This window comes from Ciconia boyciana, chromosome 10 (genome assembly GCF_034638445.1).
Source record: "Ciconia boyciana chromosome 10, ASM3463844v1, whole genome shotgun sequence".
NCBI lineage: Eukaryota > Metazoa > Chordata > Aves > Ciconiiformes > Ciconiidae > Ciconia > Ciconia boyciana.
Window position 1 is genome coordinate 5,075,481 of NC_132943.1, and position 13,191 is coordinate 5,088,671.

Genomic DNA, 13,191 nt, shown 5'->3' on the forward strand with positions numbered 1-13,191 from the left:
TTTGGTGCAGGCCCCCCAATGAGTTAAAAGCATAAGAGCTGCTCAGAAAGAGGTCAGCAGATAAATGATATCTAAATCCAAGCCCCAGATTTTCTGTTTTAAACATGCTGCACAACTAACACTGTGACACTTTGGCAATATGATGGAGAAAAAAAACCTGTGCCAGCTGACTGATGAGCACCCATCTTTTTTAATTAATTGGGTTGAAAAATGTCTTGTGTCAGTTTGAATGTAGGGGCTCTTTCAGCTGCGTTTTTCTGGATACGTCTATAGCTATATCTAACTGCAGATTTGAAAGCCCAGCGTGAGGCCTCATAAATGATAAAAATATGTATATACTAGAATTATACACACACACGCGCGCACACATATTGGACAAATTGATACTTAAACATATACGTGTGTATATAATGTTCTGTTCTCTGTTCTGAGACATATTTATAAATAGATTTTTTATATATCTATTTCTATTATTCACAGCTCTATGTGCTTGTGAATTGTAAACTCTGTTGGTTTTTTTTTCCTGGTATGCTTTTTAGTTTTTAGCAGAGTAATATATCTGATTTCTCTTTAAATTAAATGAATTTATTTGTCTGCCTTCCCTTAATGGAATCAGTTTTGATATACTCTTTGTTCATGCTGTTACAGGCTTCAGTCTAAGGGCTCTTTGTATTAACTTTTTTAAGTTACATTACAAAGAGGTTTTAAGATTTCCCAACAGGCTTTTATTTAACCAGGGCTTTTGATCTCAAACCTGCTGGGGCCTAGTGAAATCCTTACCAATTCTCCAGTAACTCCTCACTATTGGAATTTGAAAAGACCCACCTGAAGGATTTAACTCGCTGTATGGCTTCAGCCATCCTTTAGATGCTTCTATTCATGCAGACAGCGAGGGGGTCGAGGGCACCCTTTGTGATCCTCCAAGTAGCCTAAGGTGCCCTTTGCATAAGTTGTACTCCTGAGGAAATAAAAATCAGGAGGACACAAACCTATATACCTTATTTCCTGCTATCTTTACTTAAAGGAGGAGCACAGGGGGTCTGCTTAACATCCTTTGCTACCTAAATACCTTTTGGACATGGGAACTCAATAAAGGAACTTTCATTGCATCCATTACCCTACTGCGGTGCATAGCAAATTAGATTTAAAAGGGTACTTTTTCCCTTACAGCTATTTCTATCATTTTCTTTAAAATTTCAATTTAGTGTCTAGTGACAGAATATTCTGTAATGTACATTAGAACTATATAACACCAATTATGCTAACTGTGAACATTATTTCAAAAGAATTAGTTATATTAAGTTATAGACAAACCGTTGGGAAAAAAAGGTCAGGTTAGGAAAAAAAAAGGAGCTATGTGATAATGTTTTAAAGGAGCAACATGAAGTGAATGCTCTTTTCATTTTTTAATCCTTTCATTTTGCATAACCCACACTGAAATTTCACTACTCGCTTGGTCTTCATTATTTAGGCAGGGGAACGTCATGTCACCGTGTTAGTTTACAGTTACAAATCGTGGTGTAAAACCTACAGCTGAGTCTTGCGGTTATGGAGAAACATAATTTCCTCTGGTTTTGGGAAACGGGATCGCGCAAATTCATGAAAAGTCTTTTGGCAGGCACCAATGACCAGTACATAGAAAAAAAAGGAAAAAATGCTGGCAGACCAAGCTTGAAAGAATATAATAACTAAGCACATTCTTGTCACAGTTTTGGTTGCCTATTTTCTTTCTCATGACTGTAACACACATGGCTATTACCTGCATTTTGTGTTAGTTTTCTCAGATTTTTTTCTTTTAATTTCAGTTTGATGTTAAAATAAAACCACTCCAAAGAATGCAACAGAATCTAAATCTACTTTCTTTTTTCATAACTCTTATTTCCGTTCGTTTATTTGTTTTTGGGTTGTGGGTTGGAGGTTTTTTGAGTTTCAAGACATTAGATGTTTGGGCTTCTTCTTTGTGTGCATTTGATGTGGATATGTATTTCACTGGAGATGTTTTTGTGTAGATGAGTAAAATAGAAATTGTCTATTTTAATCCTTTTTTTTTTTTTTCTTCCTTAGAACTGGTTTAAGACTTTTGCTGGAACTGTAAAGGTTTGGTTATTTCAATTTGTAGGGATTCCTGGCAAATCATTTGTGTTTGTTTGATGTCCTGTGGGATCAAACTGCCATGAATTTTGAATGATTTAAAAACTGTGTAGTTTACTTCAGCTAAAACCGCCTTCCACTTGAAAACATAAATCAACTCAGTTGAAATCTAGTCGAGGTTTTTTTTTTGTTTTTTTTTTTGTTTTTTTTTACACTTGGGATTTGCCCCAGCTCCAGCAAGATCTGGAGCATCGCTGTGCCGCTCCACCGCATTCAGAAGAGCTGCTATCGCACCCGGGCCGCTCCCGCAGGATGACATTGCTGCTAGCCAAGGGCCGAACTGCTGAGCAGAGGAGAGCCATGACTGTCCATCACGCATCAGCAAATGATGGGTCCTTGAGCAGACCCTGCAATATGCCCCACCGGGGACTGTGGATGTAACAGGCTCACTCGAGGGGGGGGTGTGTGTGCTTTTTTGGGGCCTTCTTATACCAGTCTAAAATTCAATAACTTCACAAAACCCATAGGACTCCAAGTCAAGACTCTTTTAACTTACAAACACAGCTCCAAGTGGAGTTACAGTAGGAGCTTTCACTTTTTCTCCAGCAGCAAAGTGAAATTAAAAGCAGATGCGCACACTGGCATTGTCTCTGGGGGATGGATGATGTTATTTCACCAGCTTGACATCTGTTGAGACTAGATTAAAACCCAAAATGTGCTTGGCTAGTCCTGTTTTTTAGATCCTCTGAAAAGGGATTTGCCCCATCAAGTGTATTGGTGGATTCAAGCTTACCTACAAACCTGGAAGCTTCTGAGATGGGGCTTCAAATGGGACTTTTTTATGTTAAGAAGATGCCAACCATGATCAATAGGTTTGTGTATTTGTGGACTGGATGTGACACTTTGGCAAGAGTTCATCTTTACAAGACAGTGGAAAAGAAAGGTAAAGTGGGAGGGCAAGAAGGAGCTTTCGATGGGCAAGGCCTGACAATATGTTTCGATGCGTGTCCATGTGCATCCACAGGAAAACGCCCCGATCCAAGACCTTTATTCTTAATAACATTCCTGAGAAATTTTCTCGGCAATCTCATCTTTGCCCACCTCAAAGAGGGGAGCCTGTGCTTCTCAGGCGCATCTTTTCCACCGCGCTGTACTCATTGCTCTGTGTCTTGGAGGGTTATAGAAAGCCCTAATTTCCATGTGGATGGCGATGGCTGCCTTTGTTGAGGGAGCAGCACCGGATGCTGCCGGATGCCTGAATAACCAGCAAGAAACCAGAACATCCCAAGTTTTATTCTACCGACTCCCCCTGTGACCTTTGGTAAGTAACTTAACCTGTTGTCCTCAGGACGCCCAGTAAAATGGGAGACCTTAATACTTATCTGGTGGGATAACAGTGCTTAATACTTACCTAATTGGATGACAATACTTACCTACATACCTCACAGGGGTGTTGTGAGGATTAATTAGCTAATGTTTGTAAAGTGCTTTGGAGATGGAAAGCGGCATATAGTAGTGCTAAGCACTGTTACTGTGTGCCAGCACCAAGACCTTAAAATGGCTAAGGATGGAATAAGAGTTTTTATATGTTTTAAAATCAGCCAATTGTTCAAGACATCCGGATGCTGGAATTATTTTTAGACAGAGATTTCTAAGAAAGTTGGGAAACAGAAGGGTATAATTATATGACCTGAAACCTTTTTTTGTTTCTTTTAGTTGACCGACTAAACTTAATCTTAGTTAGGTGTCATTTGATGAATTGTAAAAACTGCTTGTTGGAGTTTAAGATACATCAGTGTTTACTCTTGCTGATCAAACAATATTTCTTGAAATAAATATCGATGTTACAATTTGGACAAACAAATATATTAAATAAGCCAGAGGAAGTATTTATTTCTATGTTCTTTCTTTCTGTAAGCAGCTTTTTTTATCGGCATAATTCTGCTCTTGTTCCCATTAGGGTAACTGAAAGGTAACACCGCTGCAGTAAATGGAATTACACCAGATACAAAAGCATTATGTGAGAGCAAAATTATATTTATATGTGGTCTGAAATGCAACTTGACACTTGGATTTAAAGAAAAATCAAACCAACCGTTCCTAGCAATATATATAAATGCAACTTTAACAAAAATTGTCAAGCTCTTTGTTGAATACTGTTTGTTTCATGGCAACTCCTAAACAGATTTTGCAAAAGGAAGGTCTGGTATAGCATAGACCATATTTTCCCTTTCATGGGAGGAAACTTTGCAAGATTTTTGCCTTTAAATATTTTATTTGGTTCCTAATGTGGGCTCTTGCTCCAAGAAAGCAACTTTATAGTTATCAAAGCGCCCATTTGTATTTTTTTTTGCAAGAGCATTTCTTCAGATCTTTTACTCTCCAACATTAGAGAGAATTCCCACAAATTCCTGAAATCTGTTAAAATACAGAGCAGAGTGCTTACATTGGTATATTGTACGTTGGCTGTCCCTGTTAAAAAGGCTGTGCATTTTCATTCTGGATGTGCAAAAGAAATTTGATATACTGCTGGGCTAAGAACCAGGATTTGGTTGGCTCTAGGACCAATTCCTACATTTCTGCATCAGGCAAACGTAAGAATGGATAACACTTAAAATAAAACCTACTCCAAAGCCTTTCTTATGGGTATCGGGTTATTTGAAAATGTAATAGAGACCATTGCCCGTAATCAAGGGTGAGTCAAGGAAAATGGCATCAAAGAGCTCAAAGCAGCCAAGAGGAAAACTTGACCCAACCACAAGTGCATTGTCCATGTCCCAGCTGCCAGAACAACCGAGGAGACCTTGGCGGAAGCCGGCCAGGAAGTCAGGTGCTGTTGCTGGAAAGGATATCTTCCAGATTAACTGGCATTTGGCCCTTCAGCTGCCGTGCGAGCCCAGTGTGGGCCCATGGGCGTTGAATCCAGCTTTGGACCACAGGAAGAGGATGAAGTGAAGTATGACAGACGCTGTCACCAGCAAGCTTGTCAAGCTAATGCTTATAATATATGCATATGAATAGAATAGCTATCTAGTGCTTTGCAGTTGGCTGTTCCTGAGGAGGAGCTGGGGGGACAAGGGGACTTAGTGTTTGGGGAGAATAAGCTGTATCTAGGCAGCAGAATTTGCAGACGTGGAAGCTGGTTATTTGGTTGAAGTACAGTACTTTGCTAACCCCTTGGTGCCCGGCATTAACATTTCCCAGGACAGGAACCATTGCCAAAATGGAGAGGATTGCCATAGCTGGTGCCGAGAGCTCAGAAGGTGAAACTGTGGACAGGGCGGAAAAGGTGGGGAAAGAAGAGGGATGCAATTTGATGCTGGGGCACCATGACTGTCAGGGTGGCTGTCACTACAGCAGCAAAGTCAGCTTTTATTTGCCTTTCTGCTTTTGCCTGCTCTCTCTGATGCTCTGCAAGGTCCTCTGAGCTAGATCAGCTCCTAGCACAGCTTGCTCTGCAGGTGAGTGACATTGCCTGGAGACTGGGCACCTCGCATGGTCCTGCCTCCGCCTGATAAACCCCCCGTAGCTTTAATGATGGAGGAGCAGTGCTACGGAGCACGATGCCAGCCAGGCCTGCTCTCCCATCCCCTCGATGTGTTTGATCAGGGAAAAACTGGGAAAAACTGGGCTGGTTTGGAGACAATGGAAGAAAAGTCGAAATCTGAATTTCCATCCTCAATGACCTTGGGCAAAGCATATAACCTCAATGTAGAATGGGATAAAAGCCCATTTCTACTCCACTTGAGGAATTATTAGAGATAGTGCGGCATCTAGGTGCCACCACGATGGAGACAGACACAGGTATGCAGGGCAGCTCCCATCACAGAGCAGGACTGCGCACTGCATCGGGTGATGGGAGAGCACTTTTCCCGTTATCCCTGCTCTTGCTGCCCCTGAAGATATAAAGAAGATAGAGCAGCAGATGGCTTTGTACACCTGGGTTTAATCTTCGCTCTCCTGCCTTACACATATCAACGCCATCTGATGGTGTGTATATTTCCAGCGTATTCACCGGTTTGGCAGCACTCCTTAAAAAAGAGATGTTCCGGGAGGAGTGCACAACCCAAAGTCAGACTATGTTAGCAGACTACTCTTGCTGCCTCAGTGATGGGTGATGTGTAGTTCGGCCCAATAACACCTGAAATTTCTTCAGTGATGTCTACCAGAACTTGTATGCCAAAGCTTCGGGTCCTACTCTAAGAAGTGTTCAGTTAAATAGCAACTTCTATTTTAAAAAAAACCCTTTAGCTTTTAATACTATTCTGTAGCGGTCATACAAATAAGATTGCTACTGAACAAGAGCTTCGAGGTGACATGTAGGCATCTGACCACAAGGCACCTAGTCACTGAGGCTGCCTACAGCCACCAAAGAGACATAGGCACCTCTGGGCTATGATTCATCCTATATTAAAAAAGCTCAGTGATCCTTTCCTCACTTTTGGCCAAGCATTTCCACCCTTCCTTTCAAGCAGTGCCGATGTTAGGTGGTGCATGGCCACTATGGGGAGCTGAGCTTGCGAAACCCAGACCCTGGGAAATGGATCTCTAGATGGTCACTGGGGATGTCAGTCCCAGCCTAGAGAAAGGACGCAGGACGTGGGATGGGGGGGTATTGGGAAGGGTAGAGGCACAGCAACCTCAGAGGGGTCTGGGTAAGACACCAAGAAAACACCCTCAGAAGATATCTTGCTTATTGGTTTTAATCATTGCTGATGCTGTAGGTGGTTGGATATAAAACAATAAAAAAGATGTCAAGAAACGGCTGCAGAAGGAAGTCGAAAAGGCTGTCTTAACTTAAGCATTTGTTTGGAGATGGCCTAAATTAAGTGAAGGACACCCTGTGCAGGATGGGGAAGCCTGTGGGAGACCCGAACCCCCTTGTTTCGGCCTCAGCCTCACCCATGAGAGCAGGCATCACTGCAATGAGAAGTATTTGTGCTCTGCTCAGCGTGTGTGGATTTCTGCAGCCCTGTATGGGACTGTACGAAGAATCAAAGTGAAGTGTCCTCTTTAGGTCCTCAAGAAATAGAGCTTTCTGCTGGTTAACCATTACTTTGCATTTTCCCTTCCTTACAAAACGACTAAGGTTAAACATTAAGCGCTTGCAGTGAAGGACACCTGTATTTGCTGGTCCCATTATGCAGCTATACTGAAAAGGCTTTACAGCTGTCTAAATTAGCATAATTAAATCCACATCAATTAAAAAACCTCCACCATCTCTTTCCCCTTCACATGCAGATAGTAGCATTTGTCTAAGGTGCTAAGTGACAAAGGAACTTTTTAACAGTCGAAGCCCTAGCTGAAAGGAAGAGTAATATGGTTTGTATATTGGCCCATGGTTCACCTTAACTCCAGTGGAAGTGATTAGTGGCTGCTGCTCTGCCTAAAGAGGTAGGGCTGCTTTTTGCATTACAATTATGCCAGTACCCAGAGCCATGCATTAGAGATGTGCATTTTACAACATGCTTTTGCTTCTATTGCTCCTTTATACTCCATTAATGGGGGTAAACAAAGCCTGGCATGATTTGGCCAATTTCCCCCACCCTACTTTCTTCCCTTTTTTGGGTTTGGTTTTGTTTTGTTTTAGGGTTTTGTGTGGTTCTGTGTGGGGAAGCCCCAGTGACCCCAGGATAGCAGCAAGGCTGCGCTGTGTGATGCTAGCAAAGAGAATTCCTCCAGATGAAAACTGACATGGGGTTCAGGGGTTAATTTCTGGAACAGGCGCATTTGCATACAAATGAAAAATGATGGAATTTCTGTTCTCCTAAATTTTCAATGTCATCAGCATCAAACAGCAGTCAGTGCTCCCTTGCTGTTTGAAGAATATTCATTACTTCAGAAGAAGGGGCACCTTGTTTGGTATTAATCTCCTCTTCAGGTCAATGACTTAATTTGCTAAACTCCATCTGAAGTGCCACTCACTTTCTGATTTCTCTGCTATTCTTTGTTATTTTTCATAACATGTTCTTAATGCTTTTTTTATTTGTAAGGGGATACGCGTCTCCAGCAAATGCGAGCAGGAGGAAGGACTACCTCTATTTATTTATTTTCATCCAAAGCACTCAGCACCCGTCTGTATCATTTGTAGCACATTTTGGTGTCTGCTTGTCTTAATATTCATGGGGGTTTCAGCAGCAAAAAAATAATTTGAAGACTCAAATGGGAAAAAAACCATTTTCTTCCAAAACTGATATCCAAACGGACATCTGGTGCCTTGTGCAACAAGGTTACGGGGTGTCACGCCTCTAACAAAAGGTAACAAGCGGCAAAGTAATTAATCCCCCAAAGAAAATCATAATATTCTTTTAGTTCCTGCCTCTGGAAATTCTCATCTGAAACTGCGGTGGCTGAGGACATACTCGGGGAAACTTTCATGCTAGCTCTTATTTCCCCATTGTCCTCTCTGTGTCTGCCAGGGGCCTGAGGAAAGATCCGATTTCCCCCCCGTTTTTGCCCTTCATGGTTATAATTCTTCTCCCTGAATAGGATTATTCAGGGGATCTTTAGATCTTCAGAGCTTGGGGGTGTTACTGGGTAATTGGCCCGGGGCTCTCGGATGGCCATTCCCACCCGTGGCCTGGGCACTCCTGGCCACGGGTCCCAGGGAAAGCGGCTGTACCCCCGCTGTGCCGAAGCATCCCCGCTCTGGGACGGGGTGGGCTCTGCCATAGCCGTCCAATTCACGTGGAAGGCCTATAACAAAGCCTCAAAGTCAGAATTTGCCCTATAACCCTTTGTTTTTATATGTCTAGACCTTTCTGAACTTTCCGGCCAGACTTATTCCTGATTCTCAAGATAATGGTTTTTTTTCTTTGTTTGTTTTTTAATTATTAATCAAATCTGATTTTTTTGGCATGATCGCTCATGGAAATGAAGCAATTGCACTATCTGTTTTTCTGTCTGTCGCCCCTACTAACTTTTGAACCTCTTTGCCAATATCTATCCAGTTTGTTAGCAGGCTAGAGATCTCGAAGGTGTGAAGTGCTTTCCAGTATTTTTTTTTTTTTCCCCCAAATCTAACCCTGAAACAGCAACTTTAACTGTTTGAAATGGTACAGATAGCTAAGCTTTTCTGGAGGTTTCCTGTGACTTGCAAAGGGGAAAAGAGGTGATCTGAGGATTAATTCCCCCTGTGTCTTTATGAAGCCTGTTAACAATTAACCAACTCGCTCCAGATGCCTCCAAGTCCAGCTGGGTGAGGTTCAAGATCCTTTGCAAAAAAAAAAACCAACAAACCAAAAAAACCCCAACCATACAACAAACTATTTGCACATAGTATATACAAACAATTTGCATGCAATTGCATCTCACTAGCTACTCTTCATGTATCCTTTTCTTAAACTGAGAATTTTTGAGGCCTTTCCATATCTATAGAGAGTGTTGTTCAGTGGGGCTGCAGTCCTGACCAGGACCTTGGGCACTCGAAAAATAAAAATAAACAGCAGCTGATGGGGGGGGAGTTATATTCCTACCTGCAGCATTAAGTTAAGAGTGTCTAAGGGCCTTGATCCTCAGCCCCAGCCAAGCTGGATTTAGCGTAGGTCATATTAAGGTGGGGCAAAGGGGGCTTTGTGTCATTTTTAGATCCCCTTATCCCAGGCTGGCAAGCCCCGGCGTGATGGGAGGGTGCCTGCCCCGCGGGCAGGTTGGGCTGGCAGAAGGCTGGCGGCGCTGGTCCAGCGCCATCGGGAGATCCTCTCCACCAAGGGCAATTTGGGGGTGATGGGATAAGCCAGCTTTGCAAAGGCAGCTGCTTCGGGAGCCCGGATCTACCTCGTTATCCACAGAGAATGTCCTCAGCACAGAAAACTTTCTCTGTGGGAAGATTTGAATGCGGGAACGGCTCCTGCACTGACATGCCCGTGCGTCTGGTGAGCGGGGAGATGCTCCCCTCCGGTGCAGTTTGTTGTCGCTAGAAGAAGAAATCAAGGAATTGCCAGATAAAGCCAAGAGAGTCAGTAAAAATCAGCATCACCCAAAGTTCAGGTCCAAAGAGTTACAACTGTCCACGTCTTTGTGCTGTAAAATACTTGTACCAGGGAGGCTGGATTCCTTCCGAGTCTCTTACGTGAGAAAACACAGGCGAAAATGTGACTCTCGTGAATGTTTTTGTACTGGAAGCTCAGGCTTCTAGTTAAGGAGCTGATTCTTAATCACATCTGTCTATCTTGTTTTATGAATATTGATATTAAAGTCAGAAAAAGAGACTTGTCATCGTAAGTGCATCAGAATCTGGCACTTGCGTGCTCGGAAGCAAGCGGTTCTGCTGCTTAGCTGCTGTAGATGATGTCGGTTTGTTGAAATAATATATCTCTGCCAGCTGAGAATTTGGCCATAAAATGAGAAAAGTTGAGATTCCCATTGTTGAATTAGTTTGGCCACATTAAAAATACGTTGCTCTAGAAATGTGTATATGAATATGCTAATGTTTATTTTGCTAAATGCGCGTGCCAGGATGTGCCATGTGGCTGAGTTAGTGTTACTTTAAGAATCCCAATTTTTGCCTTTTCAGACTTTTGAGCTTTTAAACTTGTAAACATAGCATTTTGTTGGCATAAGTCTCTATGATTTTATGCATACAGCTGACTTTTATCTTCACTTTTTACATCACCTTAATACTGTAAGAGAGAAAGCACTCATCTGTTTATGATAAGTTTATCAGAAATACTCCAAAGTTTTCCATGACTAAGATATTATATTGTTATGGTGGCTTGCTACAGGGTAATTTTGAGACAACAAACAGAATATTTCAAAGCCCAGATGTCCTGTTTAGACAAGGGGGTTTATATTGATTAGAATCTGCTTTCACCTAACATCGTGTAGTAAATATCACAAAGACGTAATTAGAAAATTTGGTACAATATTTAGTCCTAGTCCCTGTGTGCCAGAATTGTTTGACTACTGAGAAACTGGAGCTTGTTTGCATCCCAGTGTGTTGTGAAATGCAAACTTCAAAGAAAATATTATATCTCCCAACTCCAGCTCGTGAGAGTCTTGGAAGTATAATACAGAAAGGCTTAACAATCCCTGCTGAGGAAAGGGCAATTTGACACTGAAACTACTGTTAAAGCACCGTTGACACACTGGTGGGCAGAAAGTGCTTATTAGAGGAGTCTAGTTACAGTCTCAGGAGCCGGGGAGAGAAAACGCACCCGAGTCATTGTGAAAACTGGCAAGTTGCACTAAATATATGCGTTTTGTGTATGTGTCTGTGCTTTTTTTTTTTTTTCTCCTTAACTACATGTATGTTTGCTTCATAGGCTTTCCATAAGATCGGGGGCCCTCGCAGTATTCAAATAAAATATTTAGATTTGCAAAACTTCTGGAAGCCAGATTTTAAGGCAAAAAAGAAGTTTTTTGTCAGATTGTCAATGTCTGAATTTCATCACAATCTGTTCAGCTGTTTGTTGCAGGCAGGCGTAAAACATAGTGGGTAAGTGTGTGTTTGTACTTCTTATACATATTGAAAGAGGGCCGCCTAATCCCCTTGATGAGGAAAGCTCTGTAAATTATATACATCTGCAGACTTTGTGCACGGGTGGTACAGAAGCAGAGAGGCAGATCAGCGATTTGAGGGAGCAAATCAGAGTTTTCTTGCAACTCAGTGATCGGGAACCTTTGAGCAGCCCAGCCTCCTGGTGATGTCATTTACTTGGGTTTTTTTGAATGACCCAAGTGTTTCACCTTAAAAACTTTGTCTAGGAGGCCCTTCTACACACTTAGGATTCCTGGCAAGAGAAAAAAATATTTACTGATGACAGCTCTGAATATATTCTCTTTAATTGTCACTTATGTCTCTGTCCCATCCTCTGCACTGCGCTAAAAATAGTAACTTGGGTCGATGGTTTCAACACCATCTAATGTATGTATATTATTGCACACAAAACCTACATAAAAATGTCAAGAATGAGACCTAAGCCAGGAATAAAATTGAAAATCACAAACATGAGACAAGACCCAAATAATGAGGGCGTTGCAGGGAGATATTATATTGATGTCTCTGTGTAAATACATGCGGGCAGAGCTGTAAAGATCCTACTGCCTCCCATGCATAGAGGATGCCTAGAATAATATTTGCCTTTTTACTTTTTTTTCTAAATAATTTGTGGGTTGCATTTATATTTATCCTTAGCCTTCCCCTGCTTCCTTTAGTAGCTTGATTTGCTAATCATGCTGCAACACTTCTAAGGTAAGTGCAGAACATATTTTCCTGTCCATTTTGCAGAGGATAAATTTGTCCAAATTACACAGCAAGTGTCTGGCAGAAGCGAGACTAGACACCAGGGGTAAAATCCCTTTGATTTCACTGAGGCAAGGATTTTATTCCAGGAATCTTGTCTCCAGTTCTCTACTCTGTCTACTATGCCCTGTGTATTCTGGGCTTTTGTTGATACTCGATACAAGTCTTGGCTCATAGGGTTAAAGGAAAGTCTGACAGAGAGGCAGCAATAATAGTGTTAACGTGACACTGTAGTTATGGTTTTGTCAGCATTTCCATTATAAACTTCTGTTTGCAGCAATTATAAATCAACCATAAAAAAAAGAAGAAATCACTGTGAACTAAAACTTGGCATACTAGAGTCCAGGAGGGAATTTTGAGCTTTTGGAAATAATGGCTTCTGATTACCATGGACAGGCATGACATGATGTGCAAATATACACTCCATATTGCACTGGAAAAAAACCTAACGAGTGTCACCACTTTGTCATGGCCAAGAGTGTGAGAAGAGAGGGTCTTTCTGACTTTTGGAAGTGAGAGAAATATTTTATGATTCCCAGAAACATCCGATTAATGCCCTTAACTGGTTCTTAATTCTTCCTGTTTACTTTATATCATCCCATGTCAGGGAAACACGATGGCTGGCTTTTGGGTTTCCAGTAGATCAGACAGTCAGCTGGTGTTGATCAGCACAGCTCCACCGAAGTCCAGTGAAGTTAGGTTGACTTACACCAGCGGACAGTCTGGCTCCATATCATCTTTCCACAGAAGGCTGCGGCATTTGCTACCCATTTGGAGTGCTAGTTAATGTTTGTTTAACTTTGAAAGTCCATTTTGCCGTACTGATCAAATTCCAGTTGCAGGATAGGCATAAATTG

At 41.8% G+C, this 13,191-nt stretch overlaps 1 protein-coding gene across 2 annotated transcripts in view; it reads left to right on the plus strand.

The window, feature by feature from the left end:
• Positions 1-13,191, plus strand: part of GTDC1 (glycosyltransferase like domain containing 1) — a 343,668-nt gene that overhangs the window by 198,517 nt on the left and 131,960 nt on the right. The window contains exon 11 of one of the 2 annotated variants that reach the window (XM_072874173.1): positions 2,323-2,545. The exons of the other annotated variant lie outside the window; for it this stretch is intronic. Within the exon in view, the coding sequence (XP_072730274.1) occupies positions 2,323-2,532 (210 nt within the window). The 3' untranslated portion in view covers positions 2,533-2,545. Of the gene's footprint in view, positions 1-2,322; positions 2,546-13,191 lie in introns of those variants that run through there. 2 annotated transcript variants of the gene reach the window in all.